This window comes from Abramis brama (assembly GCF_963993115.1).
Source record: "Abramis brama genome assembly, chromosome: 25".
In the NCBI taxonomy this organism is placed as follows: domain Eukaryota; kingdom Metazoa; phylum Chordata; class Actinopteri; order Cypriniformes; family Leuciscidae; genus Abramis; species Abramis brama.
The window spans coordinates 10,862,440-10,873,782 of record NC_139987.1 but is presented as its reverse complement, the minus strand read 5'-3'; the positions used below and the strand labels follow the sequence as shown (position 1 = coordinate 10,873,782).

Sequence of the window (11,343 nt, the reverse complement as noted above, 5' to 3'; positions counted from 1 at the left end):
AACAGACTATTTCTGTATCAAATCCTACCTTTCTATAGGTTCTATATTTCTATACCTGTTTTGATACCTCAGTTTTTTCAGCAGAGTGAGACAGCCTTTTAGATTCTTTTCCTTCTCAAGAGTTGGATTATGAGTCCCTTCTAACCAAGCAGGACGTCTATTTCCATCTTATTAAGTGCAAACCGAATAAGGCTCCAGGGCCAGATGGAATTCAGGTCTTGAAAAACTGTGCCCTGGAATTAACCCCCATTCTTCATTCTCTTTTCCTTCGATCACTTCAACAATACTTCAATAATAATTTCATAGGGAAAAACCTCAGTTGTTATTCCTGTCCCCCAAAAAACTCATCCATCATCCATTAACCTCATCATCCGATTTTTTCATCACCCATTAACCTCTATCATAATGAAATGCTTTGAGAAAATGGTTCAAAACATTATGCTTTTCCCTTATGTTTCCCCATTTTTGGATAGTCTCCAATTTGCATAAGCAGAAGAGAGGTACGGAGGATGCAGTAGCTTGTCTTTTGCACTGTCTACTTCAACACCTGGATATCCCAGGAAATTATACCAGACTTCTTTTCATTGACTTTAGCTCCGCCTTTAATTCAATACAGCGTCATCAGTTAATCAAGAAACTGGGTTTATAATTCCCTTTCTGATAGACCACAAGTGGTAAAGGTGGACAAGGCATTATTGCCCACTATCTATCTATCCATCCATCTATCCATCTACCACGTCCGCATTTCATTACTATACATTCATACCATATAGACTAGAGCTTTCTTTTTCAAAGGTCACAAAGTAAAACTTTTTATAAACAGTGAAGCCATTTAAGAGATAAAGAGATAAGAGATAAAATTAGTCACATGACTGACCCATAGTAGATAATGATATAACGTATTGCTTTCTCCAAGTGTTACAGATCTCTTTGGGTCAACCACACACTGCATGGCTTTACAGTAACAGTACAGGACCATCAATTACAGTGATGGTCAATGAGATCAATGCAGATGGACTTCTAATTACACGCATCCTTCACTAGAGCTTCATCTCATTACAGGAACCACCTCTAAGAACAGATGTTCTTAACATCCTATTACAGTGTGATCTTTACCTCATGACTTCATTTATTTTCTTTATTGAATTAATCGGAACTGCTTTGTAGTGTCCATTTTCCTTGAACTTAAAAAGCCTTCAAAGACGCTGAACTAAAACCGTAAGCAAGTTATATTCAAACACAAGCCAGGTAGACAGCAAAGGATGAAATCTAATTTTATTGCATTTTTGCAAGAGCCTCGGCACAAATTGTACTCTGTAACGGATCACAGTTGTGGGTGTCACTTGGAATAAAACTCATTCCTTGCTTCGCAACATGATAAATCAAACATTACGATTTTGTAGTGCGCGAAATGGCATTTTGTTCCATCTCTAAATCTTTACTGATCAGTTTTTGGAGCGCGCAGGGGACGAAGAATTGTAAGCCTGCAAATGTATCTGTCAACAGCCCTGAAATTAAACGAGATTGAAATAAACAGGCTAAATTATTTATGTTTCAATATGGTCTGTGTGAACTGTGCCAATCTAATAACTGCAATGTTCATTCATGAGAAGGCCAAGGAGATTTCACTGCTCAGTGCTCTTTCACAACTCACTTTAAATTAGGAATCAACTTTATCTCAGATGAATTTATAAAAATAGAAACAAGTGATACTGTTGACATAAATTAAGAAGAGTATGAAAGTATAATATTAACTTAGACTAGACGATTACTAAGACCAGGTCTTGAAAGTATCTGGTAAAATACATTATTGTTCAAAGTTTGAGGTGGGTAAGAATTTGTAATGCTTTTGAAAGTTGTCAATAAATCTGAATTTCATGTTGAAGAGTTGAGAATTAAAGGGATACTCCACCCAAAAATGAAAATTTACACCAAGTGTGAACTCATGAATACATATTACAATTAGCCGAAGGCGATGGTTTTTACACACACACCTATCATTTCACTTCAGAACAGAAGACACTGATTCATCAACTGGGGTTATATGGATATTCGTCGTTTTTGTTTTTGCATTGTTTTTGAAGTGTCAACTTTGGGGGTCCCATACATTGACTCACAGAGAAGGATTATTTTTCTAAAAATCTTTGTTTGTGTTCATCTGAAGAAAGACGGACAGAGGAGAGTGATAAGAGAATGGTAACACTATGATCTCTTTTAAATATTCTGTTGACAATAAGTAACTTTTGCAACTACATATAAAATAACTCTAATTAGAGTATAAGACTGACTGCTTAATATCCGCTTACTCTTTATTGTGACGATCCTCCAACAGACATTCTATACTAAGTAACTTTGCAACTTGCCAAATTACTGGTCTACTAATACTCTACTAACACTAATGACAGTAGTAGACATGTGGTTCAACGTTACATATAGTCAACAGAATGTGTTAAAGGGACCATCAAAATAAAGTGAAACCAAGAAAATTAAATGTATAGGTTTAGGTGCTTAGCTGCAGTTGGAAAGAACACATGAAAAAAGACCTTTAAACAAGAAAATAATAAATGAACAGCAAAATGCTAACTGAATCCAAACTCATGTAGATCAGACAATCTTTTGAACATTTCTATCCCATTAAAACCAACCAAATTTTGTTACGCATGATGACAACTGATCACGTGATGTGTTCTACTTACGAATAGTGCGAGCTGCTATCATGAGGATGCCAGTGATGGTGCGCAGGATAGTCCAGGTCATCATCGCTGTCGAACAACCTGTGCGCGTGATGGCCAAACTCGTGTTTGGATCCCTCAACTTCATGAATATCTGATAACTCTGACTTGGTGGGGTCGTTTTCTCTTCGACTGTCTATCAGAGTACCAGGAAGAGTCCTGCACCTGTTTAACATGGGAACTTCAGGGCGACAGCAGGTGGCTGTATCGCTGTAGGGAAACTGTTCTCCGTGAGTGTCGGTCTCCGCTGAGGGGACAGCATCATCTCCCGCGGTGAGCGCGAGCGGTATAGTGCAGAGTGCGGCGTGAGATATGATGAACTGCTCCTTAGCATGCATATCGCGCTCGTCTCTATCACTCAGCATTTTAAAAGCAAAGAAACTGCTGATCAGCGAGAGATCCGGTGTTGTGCCGGTCCATGTCTTGTTCTGCAACAAGTGTGACAGCCTGTCCCTCGCCTTTTTGTAAAATACGCACTTTTTCTACTGGTTCTCCCTCCCCCACCCTTCAGGTTAACACCTCCCACCATTTCAATACTATACTTTTGTTTTAATTCATTAAAGGTAGTATAGATTTTATATGTTTTAATAATTATTCATTTATATTATTGTTTATTTATATATTTTTTTGCTTTTTAATAATTCATTCAGATGAAAATTCTAATTTATAGGGCTATATAATATCATTTATTAGGCTATATGTGTGTGTGTGTGTGTGTGTGTGTGTGTGTGTGTATATATATATATATATTTATATATATATATATATATATAGCTTTTATATGTTTTAATAATTATTCATTTAGATTAAAATTTTAATTAATTTGCATTAATTTAACTAATTAATTTATTTTAGAATATATATATATATATATATATATATATATATATATATATAGCTTTTATATGTTTTAATAATTATTCATTTAGATTAAAATTTTAATTAATTTGCATTAATTTAACTAATTAATTTATTTTAGAATATATATATATATATATATAGCTTTTATATGTTTTAATAATTATTCATTTATATTATTGTTTATTTATATATATTTTTTGCTTTTTAATAATTCATTCAGATGAAAATTCTAATTTATAGGGCTATATAATATCATTTATTAGGCTATATGTGTGTGTGTGTGTGTATATATATATATATATATATATATAGCTTGTATATGTTTTAATAATTATTCATTTATATTAAATTTTTAATTAATTTGCATTAATTTAACTAATTAATTTATTTTAGAATATATATATATATATATATATATATATATATATATATATATATATATATATGAACAACTAGCCCCAATCTGTTTTTTATTCTACCTATAATTTAACGGCCTGTCGTCAATTATTCCTTACTTATATTATATTAATTATTCCAGTAGAGTTTTATTGTGTTACTGATAATAACTAATTCATAAAACAGTTTATTAGAAATGACCAAAAACTCTTAAAGTTTTAATGTATGAGATTTTTTTTTTAATTAGACATTTGAAACTCGCATTAGAGAGAATAATGCATATTTGAACCTTTGAGCTATTGCGTGACAGCTAGACCCGGTCTCATTGAAATCAACCCACAAATAGACTGATTCTAAACCCCTCCAGGCTAAATGCAGAGCAGCTGTTAGATGGACATCACCTGTTGAGGTGCTTTGATGCTCATCAAAGGCTTCATGCAGGGAGTTCTTTCTCTGAGATCTGGCCCATCTCATCTCATGCAGCTCGCAAACTTAATTATGTGATGTCAGAGTTTACTATTCAAAGGGACAGAGATGAAGCCAGCTGATGCTCAGAAATCTCAAAAGCAAAAAAGTGAAATCAATCTCCATGTAACACAGTGTCCTAAAGGTTACAAATATACTTAACATCCAATCAAATTTATTTATTTATTTTTTATTACAGGGACAGTGCATAAGAGGTGTCAATCAGGGAAGAGATGTTGCAGTAGAATCTCTTTCTGCAGATGGAGGTGAGATGAGATAGGCAGGTTATAAGGGGACATTTACAAGAGACAAAGCAGGATTGTTTTCAACTGTTTTAGTGGAAAGAATGGCAAACAGCAGGAGAAAAAAACAGAGAGTGTTTTATAACCATCACGACTGTAATCTTGTCACTGATAGATTTAATGTCAGCTTCAATTGGATTTACACTGGAGTTCAACTGGGGAACTTTCTCTGTCGTTTATTTAAGTTTTTTAAATAGCTATACATGATCATATATATTATGACATCTTTAAGCTTTTTTACTGTTTCATAATTTTTAAAAGTGTTAAAAAGTTACATTTGACAATTTGGGCTTGTTTCCTAGACTTTCCCCCCCTGTGAAAAGCAAGAAAATTCTACTTTGCATTTTTTTCAGTCATGGATGGATGGATGGATAGACAGACAGATAGCCATTCAAAAGTTATTTTTTAAGAATTTTTTCATCAAATATTTTTAAATTGTTATAAAAGATTGGAAGATGTATATTTCAAATAAAAGCTAAACGTTTGAACATTGTTTTCATCAAAGAATCCAGGAAAAAATGTTTCATGGTCCACAAAAGTATTGTTTTCAACATTGATAATAATTAAAAATGTTTTTGAGCACAAAATCTGCATATATAATATTTCCAATTTCGAACTCAACTTTTGATTTTCCATTCAAATTCCTTTAATATTTTCCTATATATAGTATAGTATATATACTATATTTATACTAGTAATAGTATTTATACTATAAATTAAAAATAATAATAACCTGAATAACAAAATTAGATGGAATATTAAAATTCGTTTTTAGATAATGCATCTTGAATATTAGCAAATGTTTTCACTTATTTTAGGCATAGACTCAACTATATTATTTTATTTTTCTTATTATTATTATTATTATTATTCTTATTATTTATTTTTGGTGTCCCGTGACCCTACTGAATAGAAGAGGTGGAGAATGGATGGATGGATTTTTTTTACTGTGTATTTTGAGGTTTGTTGTTAAACTAGGAATGATGTCCAATGGGACAAGGATTACTGATGCAACCATTGCCCAAGTGACACAATAATAATCCTTTCAGAGAGAAAAGAGAGAAAGCAAAGGTACAAAGATACACACACCTGTTCTTCCAAAAGGAGAGGGACAGAAAAAAAATCAGGCCAGACACAAGCTGCAACTTCTATTAATATTTATACATCAATCTTCTGCACTCTAGCCTCCCAAAAACTTGTGTATCAGGGGGTCGCAGCTATTTTGATTCAGCAACATCGCATGTTAAAATATAAATAAAACATGTCATGACCACTGCTGTGATGTTACTCACATGTGTGGTGGTTTCGTCTATACAAACTCTGGCCGATTCAAATTCACAGAAGAAATTCTAGCAAAAAAAGAGAAAATACAAAGTGAAATAAAAAGCTGGATATGAGCACATGACATAATGCTCTCTGAAATGCCAAATAAGAATTGCTTCCTCTCCGCAGCTGTTGAGTGAAAACCCATTAATGGCACACAGGGCCGTGCAGCAGCCTGGAGTAACCTGTCATTTCGCACAATGTTTACTTGCTGAGTCATTACAGGAAGATTTTCTCATACAGTGGAAGCATATACTTTAAAATCAGCCGAGGCAGACTCACATTAAATACCAGATGTACTGGGAATTGAAAAGGTCGATGGCACTGGATGATAATTACTACTACAGAGTTTGGGATTATATGTCACCTGCCATTTTTTCTTTCACAATTCTGTTTAATTAGTAATTGTTTAGTTTGTTCATAACTGTTTTACCATTTAAAATCAACTGAAAAACCTAAAATAAGATGTTTAACGGCAGGTTCCATTGTGACGACTTGCCCCACTATTGGTCTACACACAAAAGTTTCATTTGTTTGATCAAAAATGCAGTGAAAAACAGTAATATTGTGAAATATTGTTGCAGTTTAACATAAGTGTTTTCTATTTGAATATATTTTAAAATGTAATGTATTCCTGTGATGGCAAAGCTGACTTTTCAGCATCATTTGTCCAGTCTTCAGTGTCACATGACAATCATTCTAATATGCTGATTTGATGTTCGAGAAACATTTCTCATTATTATCAATGTTGAAAACAAGTGTGCTGCTTAATATTTTTGTGGAAACCATTATAGGCCTATTTTTTTCAGGATTATTTGAGAAAGATAAAAAGGTCATCATTTATTTGAATTATCTGACACTTTAAATCAATTTGAAATTGTTACTGTTCTGTGGTCTAAATGTTCATTCGATTTTTTTTTTCATGACTTTCTAAAAATAAACGTACCCTGATAGGCTTTTCATCGGAGTAAAAAGTGTGACAACTATCCCTGATCTTCCTTATATTGTGCAACCTTTTGATAGTCAGTAAATAACAAATCATTATTAGTCATCTTAAAATTCTTTTTAATTATGTATCTTCTGAGACAACACTGCCTCCCTCTGGAAGTTCTAATTAGTAGTTCCCAACAAGTGACAAATAAATACCCTAATTTAAATGCGACCAATGACACGATTACCTGCATATGCAAATTAATTAACTCCAAATTACCATAGGCAGGGTGAAGAGTGAAATATGAGTCTGACCCACAGCTTTTGACCAAGATGAGCTCATTAATGTGGTATTTGCTCTTTGTGACTTTGATAACCTCTCCAACTGTGCCTGCAAATGAGTCCTCAACGCAGGACATGAAGGTATTTGACTTTTAAATGTAAAGAATGACGAATCCAGCATTCAATAACGTTTTGAAAAACAGACTTTTTCATTTATGTGATGAAAGTAATCGTTGATCACCTAAGGTCGACGCTTGTAATATTACCGGCGTTTGGCGCAATGAGCTGGGCTCCACGATGCGTGTGAAGGCGGAAGGGTCAGAGGTCAGAGGTGTGTTTCAGACCACAGTGGAGAGTATGAGCGGCGCCGCTGGGTTAGACCGAACAGCCCAAATCCTCGGGATAGTTGGTGATGGGGCTCAACCTACCGTGTCATTCTCCGTGCGGTGGGAGAAAGGTACAATGCACTTAAAGTAACCACACATTCCCTCAACAATATTTACTTGGTTATGGGTGACTGGTCAATGTAACACATGCAACGTTAGGGACTATAAGCAAAAGCTGCTGCATGGGCCAGCATCACATTCATGTGGTTTTAAGCTTTATTAACGTCCATACATACCCTTACCCTAAACCTAGCCTTAAAACAATGCAAGTGTTGGCATTATTCGGCAGAACAACGGCGACCGGAAGTAAACTGATGACTCTTGACTGCCCTAGCCAAGTAACCACAATAAAGATTTCGGCGTAACGGATCATTTAACAAAATACAAAAAGTATTTTTAAAAAAGAGTCATTTTAAAAGTAAGAGAATGGTTGCTTTTGGCATCAAATTATATAGAGATGGGCTACAATTAAAATGTTTCATAACCATAAAATATAGCATTTAATTACTTGTCTAATCTGTTAAGTCAACTGTTTTCCTGTAGTAGACTGTAACAATAGAATGTCACGAAGTAGCAGTTAAAGTCGCGCAATGACGCGCATGCGTAGTAGAACGCCGTTGCCGTTCTATCTGCAAATATTGTTTAAAGTCACTATTTTGTTTCGACTAACTCCATGTTTTTTGTTTGTTTGTTTTTTTGCCCTATATGTCTAAGACTTTGATATACTATTCCCATAGGCTATCTGCTACAAATGTATATTTTCGTGAAGATGTAGCATTTATCATGCTCTTTAAATGCATACAAAGATACACCAGAATTAGCATTAATTTAATTTGTGGTAATCATATTTACTTGAAAATGGCTACAAAAGTCATATTTCAGCTGGCAGATGTTGTCACCAACTTTCAGACACAGGAGGTGTTCTAGAATATTATAAACCTTTATTACTTATTTTTTTTTAATTCTCTAAACTAAAGGGCATGAAATATGCATGTCTAAATATGCCAATTGTAATGTGGTGATAGACTATTTTTTTGAGTTGAGTTGTCAGTTGTTAATCAAATAAAAAAAGTATTAATATAAAAAGGTGAATGCATTCATTGTTGAAAGATAATAATAAAATAAAACCGATGAAATACCACCACTTTTGTAGAATGGCTTACCATGGCAACCAACCACACTAGGCTATGTGCCAAACTACCTTGCTTTTTTATTTTTATTTTGTCAAGATGCATGGTTACTTTTGAATGGACGTCATTGGGAAAAGCTTTTTGAAAGCATAATGATGCTGCTACTGCATTTATCAGCAGTGCTTAAAAAGGCTACTTTTTTTCCCCTCGCTTCCTGCTGGTAAATGGTAATTTGTTAGAAACTACTTTTTTTTTTTTTTTTTTTTTTTCTCCTATGTATAATTTTGAGTTTAGTTTGGTTAGGAACACAATCCTATAATGATGTGTTTTTGCATATTTGCAGGTTCATGTTCTGCTTGGGTTGGTCAGTGCTTCATTTTAGGTGATGGTGCACAAGTGCTGAAAACTTTCTGGATGTTGCGCAGTGTAGCTGACAACTTGGCTGGTGACTGGGGAAGTACCAGGTAAGCTGTGTGTAAATTCAAAGATTTCTTTGAAATGTCTATTGAATGTCAATGACTCCATGTCTCCCTCTCTTTTTGTATTCTAGGTTGGGAGAAGATCTTTTTTTCAAGACTTCAATTTCAAATTAACTCCGTAATAGATTCAACGTCATTTAAACTCCTTAAAGGTGTTTTTTCAAGGAGCTTGAGCTTGTAGAGTTTAAACCTACTGAGACATTTAAAAGCCTTGTATAAAACCCTCAAGCTTAATAAAAGACAGAACAAAAAAGAAACCACTAAATGGTTTGTGACAGTCTTTACACAGTCGATATTTCTTCACCTTTAGGCTGACATGTCTTGTTTGAGCTTTTAATACTAATTCTACACCAAGTGTTGTTGGGTATAAAAGTGATTTTAATGTTAAAGTACTTAATTTGAGCTTAACATGCAGAGACTACTATACAAGTAAAACCATTCATAGGTTAATTTCCTTGAAGTGTAAACTGGCGCTGTGTTTGAGCCTCCCAACCAGGTCTACATAGCAATGTTGACACAATCAGTGGTGTGAATTTAGGGATTCTAGTGGTTCAGAAATGGAATTGAAAAATGCAGCACCAAACAGAATTGAGAAATTGGCTTCCCAATTCCCAAGCACTGCACCGGCTCCCTTTGGCCACCGAAACCTCCAACTTCTCTGAAGGTAGTCTAGTTCAGTTTAAATTATGCATGATCTTGTCATTTCAGTTACAAATGCTGCTTGGAGATGGGGAAACTAGAGTAAAAAAAAAAAAAAAATCATCCAGTTTACACAGTGGGAGAATATATGATGACCTGCACTACTGTTCAGTTTTTCCAACCTAGTCTCTACAGGCCACCTTCTTAACTGATCTAACCTGAGCTGGACATTTCATCCGGCAGCTTCAGGATTTAAGGCTGCATAATCCATTTGATTAAAATTAAATGAATGCAGAGACTTTAGGTGATGCCAACTTTGGTTCGACATACACAACTGGCAAATATTATCTTCAAATTGTAAGAATGTGATCACAATCTGTATTCATTGCCTAACATGATCGTAACAGTGCAGATGTGTCTTTGGCAGGGCAAGAATGGTTCTTATGTTTTATTCAAATAATTACACAAGCTATAAATGTATGCATGCACGCCATACAAATAAACTTGACTATTTTCTTTTGATCTTTTAAAACCAAGTATACACCGCAGCATTATGGTTTGAGTGTCTTGCCATTAATTTATTATTCCCTAAGCTTGATATTCACAATTTTATTGCCTTATGCATGTTTGGACATTGTGATAATGAGGATTGAGGAACTTTTAATGGCCTAATGAACATTTCTACACACTTTTGTTTCTCTTTCACGTTCTGTAGCCTATTACTCAAGATCTCTAAGGCCTTCGGTGTAGCGCATGGCTTAATACAGCTATCAGTGCACTCCCATTGAGAACAGCATGCTTCAGGTGATGTGCTCTGATGGATCTGAGCCGAAACTATTGCTATATATACCCACAAAATAGGCAGATTTTTAACTGCAGTTGGTATGTACAATGCACTTAGTTGAATAAGTCCCAAAAGGGGCCTAATGTAACCAATTAATCATTGTATTCTTCAGGCAGGAGACTTCATGAGCATTTTAAGTACACAGGTTCTTTGGTGGCTGGTTATAGATGAGATATGCCAGATATTAAGGCACACACATTCAATTTCAGAAGGATCTTATGAGTATCAGTAAGCTACGCTAAATAAACTATTGATGATGGTAACAGTGCAAATGAGTCTTTGGTAGGGCAATGGTTCTTAAAATCTTTTGTTTAAATAATTACACAAGCTAAGTCACAAATCTTGTTGTGCATCTGCGCTAAAATGAAATAATGGGTCAATGCATCTATAATAAATTGTTGTTTACACACACCAGTTCTTTTGTGTTATTTCTGTAATGTTATTTATTTGTCTTAAAACTTGAGATGGACCAAAATTAAAATTGTAGCTGGTAATTATTCAAATAAATTGCCATGGCCAATATTAAAATTCATTAATATTTTGTCTAAAAAAAAAAAAAATGCTAAAGTTAACT

At 34.3% G+C, this 11,343-nt stretch overlaps 1 protein-coding gene across 1 annotated transcript; it reads left to right on the top strand.

Moving 5' to 3' along the window:
* Positions 1 to 7,342: 7,342 nt before the first annotated feature.
* On the top strand, positions 7,343 to 9,534 carry avd (avidin; the record flags this gene model as incomplete). Its single annotated transcript, XM_084105386.1, has 4 exons — positions 7,343 to 7,432; positions 7,538 to 7,748; positions 9,151 to 9,271; positions 9,358 to 9,534. 4 exons carry the CDS (start codon positions 7,343 to 7,345, stop codon positions 9,398 to 9,400), a joined length of 465 nt encoding a protein of 154 aa, XP_083961512.1. The 3' UTR covers positions 9,401 to 9,534.
* Between the last annotated feature and the right edge of the window lie 1,809 nt (positions 9,535 to 11,343).